At 33.3% G+C, this 17,171-nt stretch overlaps 1 protein-coding gene across 6 annotated transcripts in view; it reads left to right on the top strand.

The window, feature by feature from the left end:
- Window positions 1-17,171, top strand: part of LOC120432641 (nephrin) — a 413,331-nt gene that overhangs the window by 343,215 nt on the left and 52,945 nt on the right. For all 6 annotated transcript variants that reach the window (XM_039597887.2, XM_039597888.2, XM_039597886.2 and 3 more), the window contains exons 10-12: window positions 9,396-9,532; window positions 15,255-15,408; window positions 15,482-15,619. In XM_039597887.2, coding sequence (XP_039453821.1) covers window positions 9,396-9,532; window positions 15,255-15,408; window positions 15,482-15,619 — 429 coding nt within the window. The remainder of the gene's footprint in view (window positions 1-9,395; window positions 9,533-15,254; window positions 15,409-15,481; window positions 15,620-17,171) is intronic.

Below are 17,171 nucleotides of genomic sequence, written 5' to 3'. Positions count from 1 at the left end.
AATTTTATTTAATAGAAATTAATTTAATTTGAACCTATTTTAAATTAAAATTTGAATAAAATCATTTTTTTTTATTATTAAATAAAAAAAGAAAAAAAATAAACTTTAACTCACTTTTTAATATCAGCCAAAGCCTTTTTGCATCGGTATTCGAGCAACTTACGAAAAACCAATTTCAAAAATGCTTAAGATTGTTCATCTACCCGGCTTTCAAGTGCCCCAAACTTAAAATAAATGAAATTTTGTAACAATTTAGAGAAAAACGAATATTAGTGTCGGAGGTCACGGTGACTCTTACGGCTTTTTGAAAACTTACCCTAGATTTATTCTTTTAATTTTAATTAGAGAGATCACCCTAATTCAAAAGCCTTTGCAACTCCGACATTCTGATGCATGCACCTTGCTAGGTCTACATCCTTGGCAAGTTGACGCCCACCTGAAAACGTGACGAACATTTCAAATGGACACTGCTACTTGCGAAAGAATCGTGCATCTTGCTCACACCTCCAGGCAAAACCATTTGAATGAGTGAGATAAACATTTTTCTTTCATCATGAAGCGCCTTTTTGAAGTGTTTGTTGCGAAAGGTTTTAGTTTGAAACAACTGTCACCGGAAAAAATAGGAAAAGTTCCAGCGGGTGAGAAAAGTTTGAAAAATGTTTGCGCAGCAGGTTCTCGGGCAAAAGAAAGATCCTGAGAGGAATTAGGATCGGGAGAGGGAGTACGAAAACAGGTGCAGCAGCACGATGGTCAGTATCGGGATGGTCGTAACCAGACTACGAACAAGACAAACGAGGGTGGTTTGCCGATGGCTGGTCCGGGAGGTGTGGCCGGAGGTCAGGTCGTGCACAACAACAGCGGAGAAGCGCTGTCCGGAAGTAGTGAGAGCAACGAATGAACAACGCAATGGTTTCACCTGTAGGTAGAGTTCCGGAGCGCATGATGGACCAGTTACCGGTTCACCAGCATCACTATGCGAACCAGCAGCAGCAAGCTCAGTTGATTCCGCAGCAGCCTCCGCCGCAGCTTCCCCAGCAGCAGGCCCGATCCAGCAGGCTCAACAGCGGCCGCAGCAGATCCAACAGCAGCAGCTTCATCAACAGCAATCGTCCTACGACGATCACTACGATTCGTACGGGGATTCGAAGATACCGAGAGATGCCAAGTTCCCGTACAATCCGCCGGCGAACGCCACCATCCAGTCGGTCGAGATTGGCCAAAAGGACATTCCTAAGTACCAGCCACCGCAGCCGCAGGAGCAGGCGCAACGCGCCAGCAAAGATCGTCAGCAGCCGCTTCCGGAAGGTCTGTCGGCGACCAGCAACGTAGCTCGATCTCAGATTTCGCCCCGCAAGATCGTTGCGACGCCGCAGCACAACAGCAGTACCAGCTTTTATTTATTATTCCGTAAGTGCAATCACAATTTCTAAATACAGACATAATTTTCCACATTTACTTCAATCTCCAATCACTAAACACACCACTTTTACAATTAGGAAAACTTCAAAACATTCCTGCACTCTTCCTCGGAAGCTTCGTGAATAATGAACTGTCATTGGCAATAACAATCTCTTTGGATTGAAATTTACGCTTTAAAAAATTTACATTGAGCAAATTTTACATTTAATAATCCAATACATGCTTTTCAGATTTTCAAATTCATCATTTGCCAGAAATAAAAATTCTATTCGCATGAGATTCATAAGATACGTTCAATCTAATTTTACATGAAGGCTCTTTAAATGCAATACAACGTTTTACAATTAATTTCAAATTTACATTGAGCATGTTTACATTAAAAACATGGTTTCAGTGTTGGGTAAATTTACATTTTTTTTTCTGTGTGGTCTCAACAATCAAAATGTGTAAATCCTGAAAGTGCACAACTTTCGTTGTAGAACACATTGCTCCCAAGTTTAAAAAAAATGCAAAAATCTAAGTTCAAAATCTGATTGAAAAATATATAAATTCCTGATAGAAATAAATCTTTTTTAATTGTCATCAATTTTTTAGAGTAATTTTTTTGGTATCATAATTATTTACAGATTTTCAAAGCAACCGATTTTTGTTTTAAATAATTCACATTTGCAGTAATATTTTCATCTGAATGATTTTTTTTTAATTTTGTTTTATACTGAATGATAACGTAAATTATGTTAACCATGTTACAAACTTTATTTAATGTTTTTGGAGAAAAAAACAAATAATTTACAAAATTTCAAACCTAAGGCAATTTTTTTTTAATGTTGCCACAAACTGTATAACAAAATGTTTACCTCTTTTTTTTGTATTTTTCCTAAATTCTGTGTTTCTTGATACAAAATTACACATTTTTATAAACACAAAACCTGTCACTATTATAAGAAGTAATATTATGATAATATCATATTTTTTTTACTGTGTATATTTTCATGATTTAACAATCGATGGAGTTTTTTTTAATTTATTTTTTTGATTTAAAGGAAACATTTTTGGCTATAATTTGGACAAAATTCAGGCTTTTAAAAATTCAATCGTAAAAAAACACAAGCAAATTAAATCATGCGATATTTGTAAGTTATTAAAATGTTCGTAAAAATAAAAGAATATTTAATATTATTTGGAAAATAAAATAATGAATTCACATGCTTTCTAAAATTAAAAAAGTTCCACGTTTTGAAAATGAAAGTATAAAATTTTAAATGTTGTATTCTTTTTGCCCCTAGATTTTAAAAGATTAAAAAAAAACAATCTATTTCTGCTGTAACATAAAACATTTCTCACTATTTACTATGCTTCTGATATTACAATTTGAATTTGAGTAAATACTAGATTTTTTTTAATAATCTTCAAAAACATGCTTCTTAATAGTGTTGAACTAGAAATGCTACATAGAACAAAAAAATCATGGTAATACTTATTAGGGAATGGTGACAGATTTTGTGTCAAAATAAGTGTAATATTACATCAAGAGCTGTTGAATTTTCAACAATATCTGGTGGATTTTCATTAGGTTCACTTTTTTACCAATTTTTTAGGTTAAATTGCTAAAAAAGTGGTAATTTTCAACCTACCAAAATCCATTTTTTTTTCTGTGAACGTATTCTAATATTTTTATAGTACTGTGTTTTAAATATTGTTCGATATGTAAGAAATCATTTTTCAATTTAAAAAAGAAAAACGTTAATTTTCAATTTTTATTGGTAATATTTCAAATAAATCAAAGCAATTGAAAATACTAAAATTTGTTTTTTTAACAACGATATTGAGCTTGAACAAATGGTTCAAACAGTTTTGATATTTTTTGTTTGATTTTCTAGAAATTATTCATACGTTCTAGAAGAACTCCTTGGCCAACAAAAATTTGATTTCAAGAGCTTTTTATGTTTACAATTTGTTTATCTGGTTTCTTATTCATTGTTTAAAAAAATCCTTAAACCATTTTTTTTACAATCCTTGGCTGAAGAATAGCTATTTCAAAACGATTTTTCAATAAAATTAAATCAGCTAATGAAACTTAAGAATATATATGTTTAAATCACGGATTTTTGGACAATCTTTATGAAATGATTTCTTTCAGAAGAGATAGCATTCTTAAATTTTCTAATTTCTGATCATCGATAAAATGTAGTTTAACCCTTTACTAGCTTCCATTTTCAAATCTCAAACTACACCCCTAGCAACAGTTCGCCCAAAAGCTCCATCAAATCGCCTTCCCAGCGTCCAAAAATTTGCGAACCCAGCCAGATACTCAAAGCGTGTGTGTCGGGCTCAAATCGAGTCCAGTCGCGTCGTTCAAACTAATTGGTTCCGGCCGAGGGCGGGGAGCTGGGGAAGCCTCCGATCAAAGTTTCATCAATTTCAACTCTTCCAAATCATTTCCGGGACGTGCCCTGGCCACATGTTTAGTCTTCCTCGCCGGGTTTTTCGGGGGTAAACAGAACGCTTTAATCATGTTTCTCCTACTAGCGAGGAGGACTTCCATTTGGATATCGAGTTATTAATCCAGGGGAAATATTTTGGGGATTTTCGAGAAGAGGATTTTGGGCGCGCAGAACTTGGCGAATAAGTTTCTAATTAGTATGCAAATCAGCTAGCTTGGCTAATTCTTTTACTCTCTCTGAAGCTCTCTGGTTTTGGGTGGTGTGGCTTTGTGAGTGCGGGGAAAACAGACAAGAAAATTGTGCCGGGAAAAACTTTTCCCGGCTTTCCCGAAAAAAAATCCTTTCTGATGTTGTATTTTTAGCTTGAAGAAATTCGAAGGCTGAGCTTATTTTGAAAGTAAAGAAAAACTAGGTTACTAAAACGAATTTGATAATACAGATATAAAATCAATTAAAGTGCTTTATTTAGCAATTTCAAACGCTCGTCTAAAACGAGATTCGTTTGATAACTTTCTGCACCATTTCAACTAACTTTCCAGACTAGCAGTCGACAGTTTTCGGCACCCAAAATGTCGTCATCCCCCATAAAAACGCTCCGAACGCGACCACATTCTAGCGTCACACTTCATTAATTGCTCCTAAATAAACATATTTACGAAATAGATTTACCCCCCTCGCCTCCCCCCACCACAAAACACGAATCGCTTTCGGCAGTCAAATTTTATGGCACTTTAAGACGAACACATTTTTGGCGCATCCCCCTCCACTTTGGGAAAATTTCGAACCACCTCCCTCACCCCGAAAAAAGCTTAATATAAACGGATAAAACTTTCCACAGCATCAGCAGCAGTATCAATTTTTGTGACTTTGGAAAAGCGATGTGGCGAGCTGTTTTTGGCAACCCCGTAAGCACTCCATCAATTTGAGGAGGGGGTTGGGGGGGAGGTCCCCTCCCCCCCTTTTCCCCCTTTCCAAATTGATGGTTGAGAGGCCGAAAAATGTGCTTATCTGGACTTGTCACTTGTCGCACCAACTCGAGTAAAGAGAGGAGAAAAGCTTTTTTCAATATCACTTTTTTTTTTTAAGAAATAAAATTTAAAATTTACTGCCCCCAGCGAATTTGAAGGTGGGTGGGAAAATTTTGCCAGCACCCATCACAAATCATGCTGGAAATTTCCCACTAAAAGGTGACAAAAATTTAAAACGTTCACCCTCCCTCCCCTCTCCCAAAAGAATCCACTGAAGGCGGTTATCTCTCTTAACTCGGCGTAAAATCTTTATCGCCGAAAGGTCGTAAAATTTATTGGCTAAATCAAAACCATTCTCGAGCTTCGTTGGGGGAAAAGGTGGGTGGAAGGTTTCAGTTTTGCCAAAGAGGGAGAAGTCGATTAACTACCACAGGATTTGGGGGAACGGAAAGTTTAAAAATGTAATAAAACTTGTAAAAAAATATTAAACATTAAACATTAAACATTAAACATTAAACATTAAACATTAAACATTAAACATTAAACATTAAACATTAAACATTAAACATTAAACATTAAACATTAAACATTAAACATTAAACATTAAACATTAAACATTAAACATTAAACATTAAACATTAAACATTAAACATTAAACATTAAACATTAAACATTAAACATTAAACATTAAACATTAAACATTAAACATTAAACATTAAACATTAAACATTAAACATTAAACATTAAACATTAAACATTAAACATTAAACATTAAACATTAAACATTAAACATTAAACATTAAACATTAAACATTAAACATTAAACATTAAACATTAAACATTAAACATTAAACATTAAACATTAAACATTAAACATTAAACATTAAACATTAAACATTAAACATTAAACATTAAACATTAAACATTAAACATTAAACATTAAACATTAAACATTAAACATTAAACATTAAACATTAAACATTAAACATTAAACATTAAACATTAAACATTAAACATTAAACATTAAACATTAAACATTAAACATTAAACATTAAACATTAAACATTAAACATTAAACATTAAACATTAAACATTAAACATTAAACATTAAACATTAAACATTAAACATTAAACATTAAACATTAAACATTAAACATTAAACATTAAACATTAAACATTAAACATTAAACATTAAACATTAAACATTAAACATTAAACATTAAACATTAAACATTAAACATTAAACATTAAACCAGGGGCGCCGACTCTGGGGGGGCACGGTACTTTTTGCCCCCCCTAAAATTTGGCTGGGGGGGCAGCCCATACATTGTGCCCCCCCAGAAATTTTGGAAGAAAAATATACTTATATCAAATATAAAAAAAGAAATAATTGAAAATAATATCTAAAACATAAATGGAACATTGTTTGACACACGGATAGAATTCTTGTAAGCGAATCCGTAAAATAGTTTAAAAACATTTGTAGTTTTCGAAATCGCTGAAATTTTTTGAACAAAATCGACAACGTTTTATCTATACAACTGTGCTCTCTAGGAAAATCAGTAAGCTTAGTACAAGAGCACAGAGGCATCGGTGAATGATTTGAGAGATGTCGTCAACATAGATTTTACGGATTTGCTCATAAGATTTCTATCTGTGCATGTTGTTTCAAAAACAAAACCAATGTACTTTTCCCAAAGCACTTCATCTACAATCAAACTTACGCAAACTCTTGCGAAAACAATCATCAAGTTTTCAAACGCAACATTCTGCGATTTGCCATTGTAGATCAGGATTTAGCGAATATAAGCTGAAACACTTTTCAAAATGGTAATTTGTTGATTGCTTTACGTTTACAAAAATGCTGATAAATTCGATAATTTTTTGGGTAATTTTAGAACGGATTTGAAAAGATTTCAAATACATTTGTTAGCCGTTAACCGTTCTATACCAATTTTAGTCAAAAATTACAATTGTTTCAAAAAAAGTAAATTTTTGAAAACTAGCGCACCGCTTTACTGAGAAACCGACAAATTAAAATTCTAAAATTCTAAAATTCTTAAATTCTTAAATTCTTAAATTCTTAAATTCTTAAATTCTTAAATTCTTAAATTCTTAAATTCTTAAATTCTTAAATTCTTAAATTCTTAAATTCTCAAATTCTTAAATTCTTAAATTCTTAAATTCTTAAATTCTTAAATTCTTAAATTCTTAAATTCTTAAATTCTTAAATTCTTAAATTCTTAAATTCTTAAATTCTTAAATTCTTAAATTCTTAAATTCTTAAATTCTTAAATTCTTAAATTCTTAAATTCTTAAATTCTTAAATTCTTAAATTCTTAAATTCTTAAATTCTTAAATTCTTAAATTCTTAAATTCTTAAATTCTTAAATTCTTAAATTCTTAAATTCTTAAATTCTTAAATTCTTAAATTCTTAAATTCTTAAATTCTTAAATTCTTAAATTCTTAAATTCTTAAATTTTTAAAAAATTAATTCATGTATCATAATTTTTAAATTTTCGATATTTTTAAACATCGAATTTTGTTGTTATTTCTAAATTTCTGATTTTTTAAATTTCTGGATTTCTGCTTTTGATTTCTTAAAAAAAATTTATCTCCAGAATAATTTTATACTGTTAATTTTTTTAATTTTGGAATATTGAATTTTATGTATCTGTTATTTTTTTCTAAATTGCAGATTTGAAAAATGGATGTTTTATAAATGTGTATTTGTATTTTTAAATTTTTGCTTTTTCTTTTGTTTTTATTTTTAGAATATTTGTATTGTTAAATTTCTAAATATCTGATTATTTTTATTATTGACTGTTACTTCTAGAATATAAGTGAGAATATGCCAATTAGAAGGAATTCGCCTTCCAAACATATAAAAAATTCCCCCCAATCAACATTCTAATCACGTTTTAATAAATTATCTTTTTCTTAAAAACAAAATGAAAACGGATGAAAAATAAATCGTATCACATCGTAATAAAATTATTAAAATTCGTGATATACAAGAAACTTTAACATCTAATCGCCACTCTTACCTATCGATTTTGGAAAACAACCGTTCCCCCCCAACATTTTGGACTAGTCGGCACCCCTGCATTAAACATTAAACATTAAACATTAAACATTAAACATTAAACATTAAACATTAAACATTAAACATTAAACATTAAACATTAAACATTAAACATTAAACATTAAACATTAAACATTAAACATTAAACATTAAACATTAAACATTAAACATTAAACATTAAACATTAAACATTAAACATTAAACATTAAACATTAAACATTAAACATTAAACATTAAACATTAAACATTAAACATTAAACATTAAACATTAAACATTAAACATTAAACATTAAACATTAAACATTAAACATTAAACATTAAACATTAAACATTAAACATTAAACATTAAACATTAAACATTAAACATTAAACATTAAACATTAAACATTAAACATGAAACATTAAACATTAAACATTAAACATTAAACATTAAACATTAAACATTAAACATTAAACATTAAACATTAAACATTAAACATTAAACATTAAACATTAAACATTAAACGTTAAACATTAAACATTAAACATTAAACATTAAACATTAAACATTGAAAAAAAAATAAAAAAATTGGCGATTCAAGAAAAAATTAATTAGAGTATAACGTTTTGAAGAAATTTTTTTGAACTAGAATACTTTTGAAATAAAAAGTTTTAATTTCTCGATTTCTGAGTTCGTGACATTCCGTGCCTTTCCATCACGCGATTCTCAAATTGAATATCTCACGACAACATTCACGGCTATACGTGTCTATCAAGCCACCAGTGTTGTTGACGCTCGCAGGTATTTTCCCTGCTATATAATGAAGAAAATCTGGGAATATCTACCCCTCCCACCTAACCTTTCTCGACTAATTGGACGAGATAAGTCGCGTGCCATATTTATGCCTGCCCTCCGAAAATCGAACCTTTGCGGCTTGATTTCGACAGATGTTTCAATGGCTTTTTCTTCCTCTCCCCCTCCAGAAAAAGGGAACAACTTTTCGAGATAAAGATTTTAATTGGCTTAACGAAAGAGCGCGCGCGTGACTCTTTGAATTTAGAACCTGTTGAATTTTAGGTGGCGCTGTTGGTGTCACTATCTGATGGGGGATAAATTTCCCCAAAACCGTGCATAAATCCTGCCCCATTATTCTAATCTCAGCAGGACCCATTTTATCGACTTGAGCGAAAAACCAGGACAAAGGATTTTACTCCACCAAACGCAAAACATACTGCACTGAATTTGAACTGGCAAACAATCTCTGTAAAATATGTTTACTTTTCCTGACCTCCCCCGTTTCCTCTCATTTCTCCCTAATTTTCCAGTGAAACTCAAACCGCCTCCCAAATCCGAACCTTCCATTATCATTAATAATTCATCTCACGTCATTACGGGGGGTTTCCCGCAGGTTCTGACCGGGATGCCCTCCACCACCGCTCCCGCTCCCCCTTGATTTTCATAGTTGTTCTCGTCGTAATTTTTTTCTCCTGCTTTCCAGTGCCGCCGAGTCCGCCGATAATTTCCGGTTACGTGGAAGGCCAAATCATCCCGGCCGGATCCGTGCAGAAGCTGCTGTGCGTTTCCTCCGGCGGCAACCCGCTGGCCACGCTGACCTGGTTCAAGAACGATAAGAAGGTGAGTTTTGGGTTTGACGCAAAAATTATTGTTTTTTAATGTTAAATTCAAATTTTGATTTGAAAATTTAAATAAAAGAATTTCAATATTTTTCGTATTCTTCATGATTTTTTGGGTTTGGTAATTCTGTATAAATTTATGAAAAAATATTATTTTTTTTCTTTTTTTTAATTTTTTAAAACATTTTTCCGTTGCGGAGAGTTTTACAGTTTGCAAAGTCTTCTTCTATTTTAGTTTTACTTTTTCAGTGTAAATCTATATTTTTTTAAATTTCAATATTTGTATATCCTATCGAGTAATTACCATTTTATTTTTCAAGTGTCTGAAAAAAAAAAAAACAACATGTTTTTTTTAACATCATATTCAGTAAATAAATTTCACCAAACTTTACCAATAATCTTGCAACACATAACCTAGGTTTAGACATAAATCAAAACTCCAAAAATTATGCTAAATTCACTTAAAAAGAGTTTTTTTTTGTCAGCATTTGAAGTTTTGCAGCCAGACTGTATTTCAGATGTAGGTGGCACCACTAATGAGGTCACTTGCCTGAAATCGTATCCTTTTTTGGCAGGTTGAAAAAAAAAATAATTGTGACTTCATGAAACTGGTTAACAAAGTTGAGTTTTTTTTTCTATAAATTAGTATTACTAATATCAAATCCTGTGTGCGCAAAAATTGGTGAACTTTTTTTTAACGCTAAAAATGTAGTTTTTTTTGTTTTTTTTTAAGTTGTGTTTAAATACTTTCAATAATTTTTATAATTTTTAAAAACCCTTCTTACAAAACATTGCAAATTTCTATCTTATTTAACGAATTATTTATCAGAATAAATAAAAAAAATATATGAAAAATTTAAAAAAAAATGGCAATAAAATATGTTGGAAACATTTTTTCTTCCGGCATAACTTTAAAAAAGTAGAATTTTGAAGGGCTAATTTTTGCCTAGTTTACAATTTGACGATTTTCTAGCTGTTTTGTTAACTTTAAGAAACTTTTTTGTGGGTATCTTCACACTTTTTCAGGCCTTGACCAAATTTAAATGTCCAACTGTCAAAAATTAGGTTTTTTTGCTGGAATTTTGCTTTATTTGATTTGCTCATATCTTGAGTTTTTTTTTAAATAGTCCAATAAGCTGTTGTCTTCCAAATGTTTATTTTTTTAAAATTTAATTAGCAATTTGTAGGAACATCAATCTTACCCCCTAGATTATTTGAAAATTATAATGTAATTTAAATATTGAAAATTTTTACGTGTAATTGTATCACTTTTTCAATGTAATTTTACCTTTTTTTTGTATAAAGCTCGATGTTATTATTATATACAGATGTTGAGGTAGGGGGAGAGGGGGTAATATGCACCCCCTAAAGGAAAACTGTGATTTCTCAACCATTACAACATTACTGTGGAGGAATTTTGTACGATGTTCTAAAACAACTATTATTCTTCGTCATCCATTTGAAAAAAGCCTTAAAAAACCTCAAAATTGTTCGAAAATATCAAATTTCTAAAAACAATTTTGATTCATTTCAAACAAACATGCGGGGCAATCTGCACCGCAACATTGGGGCAAAATGCACTACAACAACGGGGCAAAATGCACGACAACATGGGGCAAAATGCACCTGGTAAAAGCAGTTTTCACTAGTCACCACTAGATGACACCGCTGTTGTTAAAGGAGCTTCACTGCGGTGCATTTTGCCCCGACCTCGCTTTTTGCAGAATATTTAATTAAAAATGCATTTTTTGATGTTTTTGAACTAATCTATCTACAGAATAATGAAGATTATGGCAAAAACTATATACCTCAACACTGACAATATCAATAAATGCTTTTTATATTGTCCAAAAATCATAATGAAAGTTCAATGAAAATTTGATGAAAACACAACATTTTAAAGTTTTGCAAATAACTTAAGCTGTTTTTATAATGTGATGCTCAAAATTTTCCAGCATGGTTTAGCAATGTTATGCTTCCAATTCCTATGATTTTTCCCCGGTAAATTCTCCCAAATACCGAGAAAAGCAGGGGGTGCATTTTGCCTCGGGGGGGTGCAATATGCACCACCCCCTCTCCCCGTACTATTCAACATTTTTCCAACAAATGATTAGTATAAGGTTCGAAATTAACATCATTTCAGTTGTTATTTTCTTTTTTAACACAAATTTTCAGATAAAATTACATAGATAAAGAAGTAAACTGGCACTTCCTACAATATAATCCTCGAAATTTTCCTTTTTTTTTCTTAGTATATTTTTGATTGAAATAGTTTTCAAAGTTTATTGAATTTAAATCATTAAAGAATTTGTTTTTCAAATAGTATTTTCTTTTCAATTTACTAAAAATTCAAGAAATAATGTAAATTTTAGGTTTATGTACAAAAAACAATCAAAGTGCCAAAAAATTAGTTTAAAAATGAATTCACTGATCAAAAACTCTGATTTATGTAAAATTTTTACAGTCTGAGAGAATTAAAAAAACTCACTTTCCAGGAAGCAAATGTGTTGAAAAACTGCTTTATCAATCATTGTTTAACCATTTCCAGTCAGAAATGGTTTTAAGAACTTCTGTTCAACTTTTGCTTCTAAATTTGGCATCAGAATCGAACAATTTATCAATCGTTTTCACATACCTATTTCGAAACAAACTACCAAAATATGAGCTTTCATTCCCAGTTTGGCGGTATCAAACAAGTTTTTTTCTCTCCAAGACCAGCAAAGTGGTTCAGCAAATCACGTACCGAAGGGAAATCAGACTTTATGCGGGTGCGCGAGCAGAAAATCGCTTGCTCCCTTCTTTCTGGAAATTGGCCCGGCTTATTGTGTTATATTGAACAGGAACTGGGAAGTCTATTTGGAATCGAAGCAGTAGCAACATTTCAAAATTGCTTATTGACGGCCTAGCCAATTGGCAATTGAAGCTGGGGCTGGAATTAGATAGCAATTTTTGTGCACTGGAGAGACAAGAGCAAAAAGATTGATCAGGCGAGGTCCTTGCAAAGTAATTGAATCCTATCTTCTTGATATGATGGCTGGCATTTGTTCGAAAGATGCCTCGAATAGTGAAGGCAGTCTTCGGAATAACCCTTTAAGTTCTCCACAATTTAATTTTAATTAATTTATTAAATTATGAAACAAAAACTACAAAAAAAAAGTTGAGCGAAATCCAAGACATTTGCCTTTTTAAGTTACAAATAATATTCACAAAAAAATAACAAAACCTCCCTTGAAAGGGCTCCCCTGAATGTCGCATCGGAGAAAATATTAAGTCAAAGACAGGCTAAAGAATAATATTTGCCCCCACCCCTGGTGTTCAAAGGACATCTCAGCCGGCCAGTTCTCGTGCCTTTTCAATCAGAGTATGCACACACGCACTTTTCCCGGTAAAAGATCACACACAAGCTGCCAGACAAATACTTTTTTCATATCAGAGTAGCCATGGCCACGTGCCCGTTCCACACACACAATACCTGGTCTAATTTCAGACTTTTCCACCCAAAATGGGTGGTGTTTGTCAGTGAGAGAGCTGATGTTTACTTTTTTCCCCCAAAATGCCCACACGAACTGATAAAACTTATTAGTGATTGCAAAAATGACTGATTTGCAGAATTGTTTGGATTGCAATCTAAAAGCAATTTATTCGATTTCGATTGATTTTTTTTTTCAAGCATAGTTTCTAAAAACATAAAAAATATAAGTTATTCGTGTAACCATGCCAACGCCAAAAAATAAACACCCTGACGTCCTGATCAAACATTAACGTGGTGAAAAGGGGGCAGAAGCTGGTGTGTGTGTGTGAGTGTGGGTTTTTGCGAGGACCCATCAGGCTGGTCACAAAGGGACGTGTGCGTAATTAAATTATGACTGGCAGGTCGAGAGTTCGAACCCGCTAGGGTGGATCATGATTTGCTGGAAAATGTTCTAAATTACCTCAAAACCAACAAAAAAAATTAAATAAAAAAATCGCAAGAAAAGGAAACAAAAACATGTTTTTGTTAAATTTTACATTATTAATAGAAGCAATTTCAACAAAAAAAAACTTTAAAAATACTGTTCAAGAACTGGTATATTACTTTTATACCAGTTTGAAAAAAAATGTGTCAGTGACATTTTAAAGTATTTTTTCCGAGGAAGTGTTCGAATCCATTTTTAAATGGTTCTGCTGTATTAAACTGGTATAAAATACGGTTTTGAGATTTTATACCAGTTTCATGTTTTATTCGGGCAAGTTTAAATCACATTTCAAATTGTTTTTTAAGTTATATTTGTTTGAAAATGTGTTAGAAAAAATAAACAGAAATTTATAAACTATTAAAAACATTAAAAATCTATTTTTAATGAGAATTTGAGCCACCCTAAACTTTTCCATGAGTAGACAGACACGCAGCATCACCGTCACCGCACCGAACATGGCTGGTCGTGGTCGGAAAAGTTAGAAAAAACAGACCATTTTCGGGCTTGGGTTTGGTAGCCACGGGAGGGGGGCTTCCATAAAATAATAAACGCCGGCGAGAGAAGCAAACTGTCAATCAATCGTGCGACCTACGCTGGTCTAATGGCGATGGTGGTGATTTTAGGTTAAGTTTCATGAATTGGACAAATATTTATACTAAATAAGCTTGATTTTTTTTAAATAGCCGCAAAAATATATATTTCTCAACCACCCTTCCTCCAATGTTTTCAAAACCCAATAAAATTTTCCAATCGAACCCAATTGCCTTTTCCCCTTCTTTTCCCAACTCACTTTGCAGCCATTTCTCAATTTCCCGTTGATTGGTTTTGCAATTAATCCTCACCTTTTCTCGGGCTCTAAAACACAAAACCCTGGCCAAAACCGCAGCGCCGATTGTTGCTCGGCGGCGGCATTCCAAAGGTACAATTTCCATAATTGAGCACTTCATTCCGACGTGGAAAAAAGAAGGAAATTCGAGCATTCCAAACCCCTCCCCCCCTCCGAATTCGATGCTCATAACGAGCTTTCAGGTATTCTTGGGTGAAATTTTTCCTTTTAACGGATATACGAAATACAACCCCGTAGAAAGTTGATATTTGTGGGTCGCTTTCCTCACACTTGCACACAAGATTGTCGCAAAAGCTCTTCTGAGGGAAAGCCCGAAAAGAAAGGTGCGAGAAAGGACATTAAATTTTAATTTATTTCATTTGGAAGCATAAATATTTATAGCAATAAAATAAACAATATCTCGTTATTATTGCGAAATCAATATCGGCTAAGGACCAGAGGGGGGTGGGAGTCTCCTGCTGAGCACGCGATGATTGTGCTGGTCCTCCCCTTGCCTCTCAACAATAAGGACACCTCCAAGAGATTTCGAGCATCTTTTTTTCGAGATGGTTTATTGCCGTTCCAATTTTATACCGGATTCCATTCTGGCTCACTTTGGAGCATGTGGAATCCAGGTCTTTCCATAACACAATAAAAGTTGACTCCCTTGGAGCTTTTCTCTGTACTTTCGACGATGGGAAGGTGGGGCCTAACCTGGCGAAGGGTGCCCCTGGGTCGTAAAAATGATTTGCTCCGAATAAGAGAAATTTTACTGCTGGAAAACAAAGGAATCATAATCATTTTTTGTTAGAGAGTAGAAAAAAAATGTTAACGCCATCTATGAAGCAATAGTTGTTTATCACGCGCACGCCCCTGGTGGCAACTAGCGTAATCTCCAAACTGTCACTTTCCTAACCTCCAAAATCCCTCCCGCTTTCCAGATCAACTCCGTGCTCAAAACCGTGGACAAGTCCGTGTCGGCCGAGCTGACCATCCTGGCGAACGTCACCGACAACATGGCCCGGTACCGCTGCGAGGCGCACAATTCGGCCACCGAAATTCCCTTGTTCGAAACCAAAACCCTCAGCGTGCACTGTAAGTACCCTCAAACCACCGACCACCGACATCAATTCCTGACGGCACAAACATCTCCATTCTCTTACTGCAGTTGCCCCGGAAACGGTCAAGATAACGATCGACCCGCCCGAGCTCAAGCCCGGCCTGGAGGCCACCCTGATCTGCGACTCGAGCTCGAGCAACCCGCCGGCGGTCATCTCCTGGTGGCGGGACGGCATCGCCGTGCAAGGTGAGTGTGAACTGCGTGGGGGACATTGGGGTTTAAACGGGTCAAAACAGGGGATTCGAGCAGATTTTTGACAGTTTGTTTGGTGTCAGATTTGATTTTCCAAATCTTTTGTTTGAATATTCTAGAATTTTTGAACAGTTTTGACAGTTCATCAAAATGAACTGATATAAAATGTCACCGTATCAACATTGAAAATTATATTGTGATTTGTTTAAATTATCCAAGCAAGTCCCCATAAACTTTATCTTTATTGTTTTTTTTTTTTTTTTCATTCGAGCAGTTTTGACAGTTCATCAGAATGGAACAGTGGACTCGAACAGTTTTTTTTACATTTTGTTCGGTATCAATGTGCACAATTTTGTCTTATTTTGAAGAAAAAGAAATCAACTAAAATATCCAAAATTATTTAAAACTCCTATATTTTCGAACAGTTTTGAAAGTTCATCAAAATGGACTGGTATAAAATGTCACCATATCAAAATTGAAAATAAAATGTTTGATTTGTTTAAATTATCCAAACAAATCCCCATAAGACTGGTTGCAACGCGGCTCTACTTTGTTCTAACTGTTTCATTTTTCAAATAGAACTGAAACAGACCACCCGCAACGCGGAGTTGCAGTTTTATTTTTCGAGCAGTATTTTGAAACCGGAATAAAACTGCTCGACGAGTTTGTTTCAAACGTGAGACGATTTGGAACTGGAATAGAACTCAGTTTTAAAAAAAAATCAGATATATAGAGATATCAACGTATTCTTACACACACACACTATGATGCTGTGTTGATAATCATACGCACACAATTAAAAGCATTTTTTTGAAACAACATTTAGATCAGCGCGTTGCGAGCACCGTGTTCTAGTTTCATTTCCGCCAGTTCTAAAACTGCTCGCAATTTGAAACGATTATAAAACTTCGCGCTGCAGACAGTCTAAATGTTATCAGAATGGACTTGTATAACATTTCTTCAAATCAACACCGGATTCGATGAGAAGAAATGGCAGTTCTGCATAAGGAATACATTGCAGAAAAAAGCAAAAACTGCTCGAATTGAAGTGCTCCATTACCTCAATAACCTCAAAAATTAAATCTCTGTTGTTGTTTTTGGCATTCGAGCAGATTTGACATTTCATTAAAACACACTTGTTTGACAATGAGAAACAAACATTTGAGCACTTTTTTTTCTTATAGGTAATTTCATTAACTGGACATAAAAAAATGTGCTAGAATTTGCAATGTTTTTGAGCTTTCGAACTGTTTTGAAATCTCTTCAAAAAGATCTTGTGTCAAATATTTTTAATGAAACATTCGAGCACATTTTGTTTTTGAGTAATGATGGTCATAAAAATGGAACACTTCCATTCGAGCAGGTTTTGCTTTTTCGTACTTGTTTACCTCGACTGGGACTAATAATATGACCGTTTTCGGTTTAGCAGTCGTAAATAATAAATCAAAAACGATCCATTATCGTTCTACTTCTGACGTTTCGATGTATTTAACATCATCTTCAGGAATTCTACAAAAAAACATTGCTATTGCTTTTGGGTTATTTT

This window comes from Culex pipiens, chromosome 2 (genome assembly GCF_016801865.2).
Source record: "Culex pipiens pallens isolate TS chromosome 2, TS_CPP_V2, whole genome shotgun sequence".
In the NCBI taxonomy this organism is placed as follows: Eukaryota; Metazoa; Arthropoda; class Insecta; order Diptera; family Culicidae; genus Culex; species Culex pipiens.
The sequence above is the reverse complement of the archived record's forward strand: the minus strand, read 5'-3'. Positions and strand labels throughout refer to the sequence as shown.